At 33.6% G+C, this 13,494-nt stretch overlaps 1 protein-coding gene across 1 annotated transcript; it reads right to left on the reverse strand.

The window, feature by feature from the left end:
• Nucleotides 1–1,591: 1,591 nt before the first annotated feature.
• On the reverse strand, nucleotides 1,592–12,904 carry LOC110738448 (probable pectate lyase 12). The gene is made up of 6 exons (XM_021918857.1): nucleotides 11,975–12,904; nucleotides 8,326–8,635; nucleotides 7,397–7,786; nucleotides 7,111–7,302; nucleotides 2,730–2,932; nucleotides 1,592–2,269 (listed from the first exon to the last, which is right to left on the reverse strand). Exons 1-6 carry the CDS (start codon nucleotides 12,103–12,105, stop codon nucleotides 2,077–2,079), a joined length of 1,419 nt encoding a protein of 472 aa, XP_021774549.1. The 5' UTR covers nucleotides 12,106–12,904; the 3' UTR covers nucleotides 1,592–2,076.
• Nucleotides 12,905–13,494: the final 590 nt, after the last annotated feature.

Raw genomic sequence — 13,494 nt, forward strand, 5'->3', positions numbered from 1 at the left:
GAAGGTGGAAAGAGTTCGTATCCAGCTGCCATCGCTCAACGAAAGCCGTGATCAGCGTCCAATCAATCTTATCGTGCATGGTGGCAGGAAGGTGATTCACCCCAGTGCCCTGCAGTCGGTCGAACATCTCGCTCTCCACCGGCCAAGCCTCAGCCCATCTGCTCAAAACGCTACAAGTCTTTTCCCGGGTTTGGCATTTCAAAATGCCCGTCACCAAACCCCTCTCCTGGTCCTCCCAGATACGGGTAGCTGTGTGTCTTAGAAAGCTTGGAATCTCACTCCCGTCTACAGGCCCCCAAGGCACCGCACCCTTAACCATCCAAGAATCATTAACGGCCCTCGACTGTTTTCTGCTTGCCCCAGACACGGTGGACGCAGATGATATGCCAGATCTACTCACAAACCTACCATCCCTACCCTTACGCACATCTACCCTATGCGTCTCGTACATGTCATCTAGCCTCTGACTGAATGGACCGTAATCATCATATGGTCCACTCCCATCGTCCACATCCTCATATGCGTCCTCCTCCTCCTCATCATCATCATCGTCATCATCATCTTCATCCTCATCCCGATGGTGAACCCGTTCTCTACGAGCCGAGGCCGAAATACCACGGGATTTAAGATGTCTGGGCCCCGAGCTCTCCATTGAGTAGTTTCCAGACCTAATAAGGTCTAGATTATTCCCCGTACCATGGCGAAAATGCGACACCTTCAAAAAATTAAAAAATGTATACACATTAAAAAAATTATAAGAAAAATAACTACCAAAAACCAAATCAAATGAACTAAAAAAATACTAGCAAACTAACTTGAAAAAGAAATTAACAGAACACAAAAAATAAATTACAGAATAAAATATACACATACAAAGAAAAAAAAAACCAACACATACAAAATTTATATAAACATAGAAGAAAAAAAAATAACCTAAACGAAAATATATCAACTAAACAGAAAAACATACTAACAAATTGCAATAACAAATATAAAAAAAATTGTACAAAACAAACATACAAAGAAATGTAAAGGAAGTATAAACGTAAAAAAAATACAACAAAATTGAAAAAAACATAAATCACAAACAAAATTTTAATTTAAAAAAGAAATTACTGAAAAAAACAAAAAACAAAAATACAATAAAATTATGATTTTCAAAAAAGAAAACAAAATAAAAAAAAAACCGATTTAAAAAAAACACCATAAAAAAACAAAAAACCAAAAAAAATTACTTAAAAAAACAAAAAACAAAAAACAAAAAAAAAATTCTGATTTTCAAAAAAAATATTCTGATTTTCAAAAAAAAAAAAAGGTGCGCATGGCTGGGACGCCACACCATGGGTGGCGGCGCCAGATCCAGACGCCATGGCCGTGGTTCCGGCGTCTGATTCTGGCGCACCGTCGTGGCGTCCTCCCCAGGCGCCCCGCCCTAGTCGGTTTTTTTTTTTTTTTTTAAACGGAAAAAAACCTACCTTTCCACCGTGAAACCTCCTTCCCTCCTCCGCCGCCGCCGCTAATTCCTTGCCTTGCCGCCTCGACATTGCCAGACTTTGAATTTTTTTTTTTTTTAAAAACGTAGAATGAAAGTGGCACTGATTTTTTTTTTGGGTGATGAGAGAGAGTTTCTTTTTTTTGGGTTAAGGACAATATTGTCAATTCAATGGAAATTTGTGGGCTTTAGTTGGTAATTTGTAGGCGATGTTTAGCAATCCACATTTTAAAACCCCACGTGGATCCCTACCCTTTCCCTCCTCTTTTTACTTAATTGCATCTCAAATTTTTTGATTAACCCTCCTTAAAACTTTTACCTAAGAGTCCGGGTGCGACTCATTTGTTGCACATAATAGTTAACAGAGGTAGTATTTGTATTGGGATAAAGGGGAAATTGATTAATTCCAAGGTATGGTGACATTCTAAGGCACAATAAATATAAACACTTGTAGTTGATAAAAGGCAAAGTTATAAAAGAAAGCTTGTAATGCCAAAGAGCCCTAGTGAGACATAAAGAGTTTTACTCATTAATGTCAAAGTTAGAAGTAACAGACAAGAATTAATTCGATTTCAAGATGTTTGTCATAGAAAATTGACGTTAGGGATGACATACAAATAACAAAATGATAACATCAACAAAAGAAATAGAAGAGTGTAAGTTGGGGATGAATTTGTTGGTGTGGCTCCATCATAATCATCGCTGTAATCATAATCATCTGAGTCTAATCCTGTTTTGTCACCTGGTCCAGCACTCCACTTGCCTAAGCTGTGTCTACTGCATTGTTTAAACGCAACATATTCATTACGTAGTACATGATATGAGATAACACAAAACGACACAACATACAAACGTAAAGAACTTCAAAACAATATAAGGAAAATACATTCTAAAACATATGGTATCTTTAGCAAAATTGTAAGTCAATAAATTATAAAGTTATAACGATATAACATATCTATCTCATTTATGTTGGCTACAATTCAATTTTCAGTTTTTAAACATATTTTCGATCCAGTATAAATTCCTTAAAGTTTAACTCATCTATTATTCAGTAGTCCGTATTATATCACTCTATGTATTTGATTATCATAGCCTCCTAGTAAGTATCACACACAATTACCATATAAAATTAAGTTTAATTAGTAAAAGTCAATTTTAATTACGAAAATAATAATAATGTGAAGATGAATAGATGATTAATAAAAAAAGAAAAAGAAAGGGAAAGATGAAAAACCTGTCGCCAAGAACGCCAGCATGCATGACAAGTTGGTCAATGAAGGCAGAAGATTTGGGCTCCACACTGTAAGCTTTCTCATATTGGACTTCAACAGCCGCTCCTGACGCCACAAAATATGCGCCGTTCACCATTTCGTCTCCTTCTGATCTCCAATTCCACCCCTTCCAATCTTTCTCGTCTGTTCCTACTCTCTTTGTTACCTGCATCCATTAATTCCCAATTTATCCCCACTTAATGTACTCGTGTTCAATATACTATCATATTAGAATGTACTGGTGTAAACGCACATGATATTGTATTGTGCAGAATGATATATAATTTGCTACAAAGTGTGTTTCTTGTATTGCTATGATGGACAATTGACTTTAATATATCACTATAATGAAGATATATTATTTTTTAAATGTTTAATTGATGTGATTATTGAATTAAGGCAGTTATTGCCTTTTTTTTTTTTTTTGAGGAATTAAGATAGCTTTTGATTTTTTAATCGGTAATTCGATAATTCACAATATACCCATAAAACTTTTCAAATACATCATATACTCCCGAATTTAATAACAATGTCACGAAATGCCCAAATGACTAACGGATGTCAACTCCGTTACTCATTAAGGCTTAATTGTGCCACGAGGCAATTTCTAATTGGTTTTCTTTTAAATCGTTTAATTACTTATTTACTTAAATTAATTAAATAAAACTTTTAAAAATTAAAAAAACAAAACCACCACCCCTTAGCCCAGCCACCTCCGGCCTGGGCCCCACAACCGCCACCTGGTTGAGCCTCCCGTCACCGGCGCCCAAACCCTCCTCCTTACCGCGCCGGCGCCGGTCCTTACCCCACCGTGTCAGTGCCTGCCCCCTCCCTTGAACCGCCATCAACCCTTAACATCCTCTCCCCCAATAGCCCTTCCACCTTAGCTGAACCCACCACCCCAAAACCCCTCGCCGACGGCCTAGACCCCTTTCTCTCACGTCGCCGCCGCCCACATCAGCCAAAAATCACCAGCCCGAAATCCTAAGTACCAAAATCGAAACCCTAGATTTTGGTTTTTAGATTTCGATTTTGATTTTAAGACTTCAGCGTACTGGTTCAAGGAGAAAGGGGGAGGGGATTGTTGGGGGAGGGGCGAATTAAGTTCGCCGGCGCAGGGGAGGGAGTGTGAGCGCCGACGAGTTGTGATAAATGGTTTTTCGGAGGGGGGAGGTGGTTATTGGGTAAAGAGGAATGACGGTTAAGGGGAAGGGGAGGAGAGAGGCAGCAACGAAAACCGAGGGTTCGGGGTGGCGCCACCGGCACGGGGTTCAGGGGCAGAATGCGCCGGCAGGGGGTGATGGTGGTGGGGGCAAGGTGGTAGTACGGTGGTTGGGATTTTTTTAATTTATTATTTTTTTTTTATATTTTTTTATATTTTTGAATAATAAAACAAATAATCATTTTAAAAATTAATAATTTGAAAGGAAAACCAATCAGAAGGCTCTACGTGGCATAATTAGCTTTAATGACTAATGGAGTTAGCCGCCGTTAGTCATTAAGGGTATTTGATGACATTGTTGTTAAACTCAGGGGCATATGGTGTATTTGGAAAGTTTCATGGGTTTATTGTGAATTATCAAATTACTCAGGGGTATTTGGTAAAATAACCGTTTTTTAATTGATTTTGGAAAAATGGCTTAGAAGGCTCTACTCCGTCCTAGTTAAAACTAACATTCTTACTCCGCACTATTGTATAAGGCTACTCTACTTTTTACAATTTTACATTAAGGTTAATCTAATTAGTTACAAGGCAAAACTCAATGTATCAACTGAGTATCTAAAAAAATACATTATCAATAACGTATTATATATTCATATTTATACAATAATATGCAACATTTTAGATTACAAAAAATTTCAAAATAACTGCTAACATTACTTTATACACTTTATAATAGTTTCACCTTATTACTGGTCTTGTCATGACACAGGCTAAACAAAACTAACATGTTCCACTTATATTGTAATCATCAATAAAGAAAGGAAGATTTATATTATGATCAGCATGTAAATAAAACATTTAATTAAAAAGTTAAACATGCATGCAAATAGCTCACTAGCTAGCCGAGTAATTGATAATTTTGGATCAGTGGAAATGCTAATGCATGTTCACACTCCACTTTACTCATACGTAGGAGGCAGGACAACAGAGTTCAGTGTTATTGGAAAAAATGGTATCCAATGATAATTTAGGTCCTACTATCAGATACGGGACCTTCCATTTCATACAAAGTCAAAAACAGATGACTTTTAATCAGTGGCGGACCCAGGAATTTCCGACTGGTGGGTTACAATCGATAATCAAGTATGTAAAAAAAAAAAATTACCGAACAACCAAATAATAGTACTAAAAAATACATCTAATTATTCAAACAGTACAAAATACAGCTTAACATCCTGCCTTTGCCAAGACAATTTCTGGTCAAAAGCCTTACAACTATCAAGATTATGATTCAAATGGAACTTGTTGGTAGCAAGCTCCAATTCATTCAAAACCTCCAATTCACCATACAAATTAGCATTAGCACCCACATACCTCTCCATCTTCCTAATCATACTATCCATATCCTTAACCAAAAACCCCAAATCTTTGACATTAATCCTACCACTAATAATATCCCCATAAACATGCTCAAAACCAAGCATGGCTGGCTCAGTACATCTTTTCCCCAACCTAGAGACAACCTCAGCAACCCTATTCAAATCATCTACCCTCTCAGAATAAGCAAGCTCTGAAAGGTAAGAATCATCACAAGAAACCAATTTCTTAACACCCTCTGATTTAATCAATTCATGCTTCAGTTTCGAGATCTCTTCATCAGAGACTGAGTTATGAAGATGGACCAATTTTGACATAACATTAGCAACCTCAAATGACAAGATACCAATATTAGAGCAACTACTACTACTGCTACTTTTCTTCTTTCTACTACTACTATTACTTGTGCTTGTTGGGTGTAAAAGAAGGGAGTTTTTCAGATTGCTACTTACCTGATTCCCCATTCTCAGTAACCAAGGCTCTGCAACCATTGCTTTACTGGGGTTCTTCTTGTTCTTGTTCTTCTCCTTCTTCTTCAATTGAAAGATCTCAACTTTCAAAGAAAAGAAAATTGGGATCAAGGGCGCATTTTAGCAGAGGGGGGTAAGTTAATTAAATTGTTTCAGAGACAGAGCCGGAGGCGGCAGGCGCTGATTGAGGCGACTAGGCGTCGGCGAGCAGCGGAGCAGCCAGCAGCACAGCCCGCACAGCGAAATAGCGAATTGGCTGAATTAAATTGAAGATTGCGATTGTAGTTTAATAAAATTAACTAATTAGAATGAATTAAATTGAAGATTAGAAATTAACAATAAAAATTACAAACTTACTCTTTGATGAAGAAGTGAAGAACTGGAGTTGCAGATGATTGATGAAGGATTGAAGGGAAGAGGCGAATTGGCAATGGCGAAGAGAAGAGAAGAACTGAAGAAGGCTAGGGCTTGAAGTCTTGAACTGAATTCGTGTTTGGTTTTTTTGGGGAAAACTGATTTTAATTTTTTTTTTTTTTTTTAAAATAACTTAAATTTTTTTTTGGGCCTGGTGAGTCACTTGACCCACCAGGTCTAAGCCCAAGTCCGCCACTGCTTTTAATCATATCATGGGGCCCATATCAAAGTTAGTTATCATTCTGCCTATTGGCGAACTTCATAAATTAAAATTTAATACCTCCTCCATTTTTCTTAAAACCTGCGGTATTTACTTTTTATTTATCCGTTTTTTAAAATTTTAATCACTTTTACACTATTCTTTTTATAATAAACTTTTAATAACTTTGTGGGGTGTAGTTAGTTTTATTTAAAAATATTTTATTCTCTATTTCTCTCCTATTAATACAAAAGTGTTTATATAAAGTCTCTATTTACACTTTTCTTAATTTACATATAAACAGTAATTAAGTAGGACTCAAGAAAATGGAGCGAGTAATTAGTGGAATTTGTACCAAAAGACATTAAGTGCTTTTTGAGTTTTTTCCCACGGTTTTTGCTTTGAATTAAACAAATTCACCTCGCCTTCAGACTTGTCATACACATAGTTTAGATTACACTTTTACTTGGACTAATGAATAATTATTACAGTATTTGGCTAGAGAACCTTTTACTTTGGTACCTGTATATAATTCAAGCCACAAACAACGGAGAAATATGATAAATCAAATAAGATACGTGGTCTAGGACTCTGGTTGTCACCTCCGATTTCACAAGTTAAATAACATGGAATCTAATACAGTGTAATATCAAATCAAATCAGAAATTAGCAAGAAAATGAAGACATTAGTTAGAGGCTTAGCTTAGAGCAAATATTACCTCTTTGGCATAACGATCAAAAGGAGCAATAAAACGATTTCCTTGGCTATTAATGGTTGGATTTCCACTACCACCAATTGCGTACATCTCCCATTGTGTAAAATCATTATTCACAACATGTATATACCCTTTTCTACACCTTGGCATCCTCTGTACTAATTTCGGTCCAAAATGGTTGAACGCGATTGTAACCTGTGTAACATTTATAAATCTCGTAATTAGTAGTCACATTGATCTCACATGATAATGTCTTTTTTTTTTCTTGGTGTTATAAAATATTACGTACCTGCATTCCTGTATCAGGCTCGTACGTGTCACTATGCCCTAGAAGCATAACCTCATTATGGTGAGAGAAATGGTTGTTGGACACCGTGATAGCGGTTGAGCCCATTACAATGTCGATGAGCCCATCCTTACAATGAGACAGCGAGCAGTGGTCGATCCAAAGATCCTTAGATCCAAATATAGAGATCCCATCTCCATCGGACAAACTTCGATAACCATAATGGGTTGGGCTGTCTCGGACCATGGTGTTACCGGATTGGTGGCAGTGGTGGACGTGGATGTTGGTGATAATTACATTGCTAATATATTGCAAGGTTATGCATCCTCCTCCTGTTATGTGTACATCCACCCCTCTCCCATCTACTGTCTTGTAACTATTGAAGATTAGCTCCTACAACAGAATATAATAACTAGCAGAAATTAAATCTTGGAACTAAAATTATGCTTACAATGAAATTTAGATAGTTGAAATTGGTAAAGAATTTTGCTAAGCATGTATGTCTTGCTTTATTAGAATAAAGCCTCAATTTGGCTTAAAGCTTTACCTCGTTAATTTCGACATCTTATCAGGTCCAGCCAACTTATTAATTTTAATTAATTTATCAGTTTCAGCTCATTTCAAATATTGTTGCCTAACATAGCCAAAATATTTTGTCATGTACTCCGTATTATATTAGGCAATTGTCACATTTTGATTATATAAGATTTTCTAAGTAATTGTTTTTTTTAAAAAAGAAAAAAAGATTTTCTAAGTAAAACTCTAATCAAAATTGAGAAATGGTGAGAATGTTGGATTAAAATGATTGATACAAACTATTATATGAAATTCTAATGAAATCATAAATTGGATTACTCTTATTACATATGCTATATATGCATGAATGCAATTAAAAAAATTTAATATTAGGAGAGCATACAAGAATTACAAACCTGAGAAAGGTGGATAACCATATTAGAAGCGAAGATGATCCAAAGAGGTTCAGTTCGTATAACAGCATAACGTAGTGTACCAGGCTTTGGATTAACAACGTCATCGTCAGAAGGGTCAGTGACTATGTAATACTCACCACCTTTGCCACCTAACGCATATTGCCCAAACCCGATGCCACAATCGGCCAACCTTTGACGGTCGTTTCCCCAATTCGGGTCACATCGCCAGCAATCATCGATTGGATTGCCGGTGGCGCAGTTTGAAGCATCTTCAAGTAAATGTCTTCTAGTTACTGAAACATTCACCAGCCTGTATAGGATAACAGAAATGTTTATTTTCGTGAGACAGTTTAACTAATTAAACAATGTTAATACTGATAAACTGAGAAATTGTCATTAATATTCAACTTAATATATATTCTTATTGCAAATGTGTACATATACAGCCATAATATCGTTGGCAACTTTCTATGTTCATATTACTAATGTCCATTTTGCTTGAATAAATGTAATGACTCATTTAGGCAAAAGTCTTTGATGAGTACACTAGGTGTACAAAATTTTTGTTATTACATTTAGTTTTAGCTTAACTTCTGACCAGCTTTCAGGTAACTTTTACTTTGCTAAGCTAGGATCTCATACACTTTATTTAGAGATGTCAAAATTGAACCGACCTAAAAATAACCTAATTCAAATTTCGTTTTGTATGGACAAAATAATTTAACATGACTCAAATTTGAACTAAATCCGCTCCAACTTAATTTAACCAAACCTGACCAAGTTATCTGAATGGTCACCTTTAACTTTATCCCATCACATATGCATTTTATGATTTTTATCCCAATAACAATCCATGCATGTTCACACTATAATTTCATCTATGTGTCCCTATAAGGGGCACTATATTGGGACTTAGAGATTATAAATTTATAAGTTGGCCTTAACAATTATTGGAACGTGGGCCAAAATTAGCTTCTCTTCCCGACTCTTTTGGTTCTCCAAGAGTACTAATGTTGTTATAAACTACGTAACAAGTTGTAGTTAAACTATTAAAATAAGTTTGCACAAAGTGAAATACGAAGCTAAAGAAAAGCCAAAATCAAAAGAAAAAGAGGCATTTACAGATTCCAAGTGCATCCAGTTTTTCTTCCCATGTTTTGACTTTAATATACGTATTAGGCAAACATCCTGTCCCACCCTCGATTATTATATAGAAATGTATGTATTAAGATATAATCACTTAGCATAATTATTCCCCATTAGTAACTTTTATTTCAAGGAACGTGGCTTTTCTCATTAGTAACATAAGAAATAAATAAAAATAAATAAATAAATCATTAAAGACAAAAATCCATGTTTTCTCCTTTAGAAATGTGCAATATTCTATAGTTTATTAAAGAGACTAGCAGTTTTAATTAACACAAGTTTTAAAAGATGATATTCAATACCTTAAATGAATCACAAATTCTTATGTGGCCGGATCAGTGTTACAAAAGTTACTTTATCAGTGCTATAGCGGTTATTCATTCAGTGTTATAGGGGTTAATCAATCAGTATTATAAGGATTTTTTAGCCAGTTTATAAGAGTTATTTTGCTCTTTTACAAGCGGCCACAACACACACGTAACACGCTGATCTTAATTTTTTTTTTTCTTTCTTCTTCTAGGTGAGAAGAAAGCTCAGCCCTATTAAACTACCTCTCACAATTCAATCTAGCCCGTGATAGTGGGAAAGATTCCTTAAAAGTGCAGGAAAGGGTAATAAACTACTCCGTACTCGTACACCTGGATAGAAGAAGAAAGAACAGGGTGGGAATGTTGTCGCATAAAAGACAGTGAAAATGTAGAATACTAAGGCTATAGCTAGTCCTCGACTCTGCTGATGAAATTAGCTTAGACATTTCATGATATTACACTGCTCAAAGAAACATGGAGTTGCCCATTGCCCCATGTAGGGTAGCTAAGCTCACATTCCAACCTCAAACACACTATACAGTATACACTACTTATACGTTTTTTTTTCTCTCTTTTTTCTCATCATTTTTATATAATAAAATAAAATGTTTGATTCATAAATCCATAATCCAATAAAGATATTAATTAACACTATTCTATTATCCTAAACATAACCCAAAGCTAAAAGTTAAAGTAACATACTACATACGAAATATTAAATAAATACTAAGTAGCTCAAATAAAAAGCAGAAAATTATATATCTAGAATTTGTTTGCAAATTGATTAACATTATGTTTTCCTCCACTTATTTTTGTTTAACTTAAGTATACGAGTAATATTAAGCCTTGTTGGTATTAACTTTTTTTTTGTCATGTACTCAACTTATTTTGGTTGATATGAAGTTTTTTTTTTTTTTTTTTTTTTTTTTTTTGTTTTTTTTCCTTGAATTTTCTTATTTTTCTACATTTACGTCTGGTTGATTTCACCTTATTTTTGCTAAACTGAATTAATATTTCCTGAACTTAAATTATTTTTACTGAACTGAAATTATTTCTGATGAACTAAAATTATTTTACTGAATTGAAATTATTTGAAATTATTTTTAGTGATTCTTTTTAAAAGTTACTTATTTTAATTGAACTAAAATTATCATTACTGAACTTAACTTAACTTATTTTTATTAAACTAAAATTATTTTTACTAAACATTTTTTTTTTTTTAGGGTGAAGTGAAAAGAGTCTTAATGTTTTTGTACCAATGTTCTACTGAGTAAAATTACTTTTAGATTTTGGTGAGCCAATAATAAACATGTATGAAATTTAATGTCTCATATAAACTTTAGATTTGTACATTATTAGATTACTAATCTCTTTATAAATTGGCACTACTTTTCTTTGTAAGGCTGGGCATTTTTTTTAATATCTTTGTATCAAATCTATACCCAAATGTATATTCTAAAAAGTTTCAATTATCTTTTTTTAAAGAAACTTTATCTCTCTATCTATCCTCACAATTTCAGTAACTTTTCAATTTACATTACACACTAGACAGTAGACACTACTTTTAAATTTGTACAAACCAAAGTTATATTTTTATGGATGGAAGTTGAGGATTATAGTTTTGATATTACATTGGTTTTATATATATATACACTTTCGTTTCATATTATTTGTAATGATTAGACATTTTTTATTGACACTTAATGTTAAATCGTTGTAAATAACATAAAACCGAGGTAGTAGTACATTATTATTTACAGAGTACATTTTTGTTTTAAATATAAAATGAAAAACATATACTTGTTTGTAAACTAAGGAATAAAGTAGAACACTACTAATCAAGGTATCCTTTTGTAAAGACACTAAACATACAACCAAGACTATCTTTTAAAAACAAATGAACAAAGAAATAACCAAAATATCTTAAAAATGGGATGACAATCAGCATTTAGAAAAGGTATGTAGAATGAACACACAACAACTTGATTAAAAAAGATTAGGAAACAAGATTTTATAAAAATGATAAGAAAATGCCCCTTATATGTCGCTAAAACTACGTTTGCATATGTATGTGGTGAATATTTCTTAGAATTCAACAATGTAGCCAATAATAAGTCGATTTATTCATAACAAAAGATGTTATGCAACGTAAAGTACTAAAATAATGTTGAAGAATGAAAAAATGATACTCTTACCTATGAACTTCTCGGGCGACGGCTTCCGGGTCCGGGTGCTGGCCCGGGATAGTGAAGTTGTAAAGGCCCGAACCAAGTGTAAAAACTGAACATAGAGCCAATATTTGAACAATGTACCTTCTTTGAACCATATTTCTAGTAGAAATGAACGGGCCGGGTAATCGGGTTCAATGTGAAAATGTAATGGTGGATTAAGGCTACTATAGTTGAAGAAGGTACATTATTTTGTTTTTGTTATCCTCTAGTGAGGAGTGAATGAGTGAGTGAGGCAGTGAGGCTACACTTAGGGAGTGTGATGTGATAATGTCTAGAATTTATAATGATTTATAATTTGAACCTTTTTTTACATAGTGAAAGAAGAATCACTGCGAAAAAAGAGAGAAAAAGAAAAAAGAATTTAGAATTATGGAGGATAGTGAACTTTGACTGTTTGGTGACTTTGGTCCTCTCCCTCGAATTTGTTGATATTATGGTGGATTAAACGGGAAAAGTATTGGCGCATTGTGTTTAGAAAGTGTATAGCATGACACTTGTTTTCTAGTAGTACAATTTAAAGTACAAAACGTACGTACCACTTTGATTAAATGTACCAATGTGATTTCAGTGGTACATTTTCGGAGTATTAAATGTACCACTAGTACAGTTAAGTGGAATATTTAAGTTTTCTAATGCCTGATAAATTACGCTTCTGCCCTCCTATACACTTCGTTTGTCAATAGGTGCTATGCGTTGATATGCACTCGATTAACGGGTTTCTTCAATAATTATCCTTTTTTTTAAACCTTTTTTGTCTTTTTTTTTTGTTCTCATCATATTTTTGTTAGTGGTGGTAATCTAAACATATTTTTTCCATTGTTCATTTCCTGTTAATTTTATTAAGCTAAAATTATTTTTACTAAACTTAAATTATTTTTACTGAATTGAAATTAATTATATTAAGCTGAATTATTTTTGCCGAATTGAAATTATTTTTACTGATTCTCTATTATATTTCTTCTTTAAAGTTACTTATTTTTATTGAGCTAAACTTTTTTTTTACTGAACTAAAATTATTTTTACTTAATATTATTTTTTATGGTGGAGTGAAAAGGGCCTAATATTTGTTAATCACACTTTGCATTTATCAAATTCCTATCTTATTTTAATTTTAATTATATTATTAAAACATTTAAACTTTACACTATTCACACACTTTTTTAACTCTATGATTTTTGTAAAAGTTTTCCTTAATTATACTTAGAGATAATGGTATAATGACATACAATGAACAAAACATAAGCAGTATTTTAGGGTTGGTCATTACTTTTTGGTGAACTTAAATCATTTTTGGTAAGCTTAAATTATTTCTAATCAACCTATATTATTTTCACTAAAATTAAATTACTTTTATTGAACTTAAAATATTGAATTAAGCTTGAATTTTATATGTTGAATGAACTAATTTACTGTATGATTAAACTTAATTATACAGCTAAATGTTATATTTGTTCTTTAAAAATATTGAATTTTACTAGCTCCCA

The sequence above is a fragment of the Chenopodium quinoa genome, unplaced genomic scaffold (genome assembly GCF_001683475.1).
Source record: "Chenopodium quinoa cultivar QQ74 unplaced genomic scaffold, ASM168347v1, whole genome shotgun sequence".
In the NCBI taxonomy this organism is placed as follows: Eukaryota; Viridiplantae; Streptophyta; class Magnoliopsida; order Caryophyllales; family Amaranthaceae; genus Chenopodium; species Chenopodium quinoa.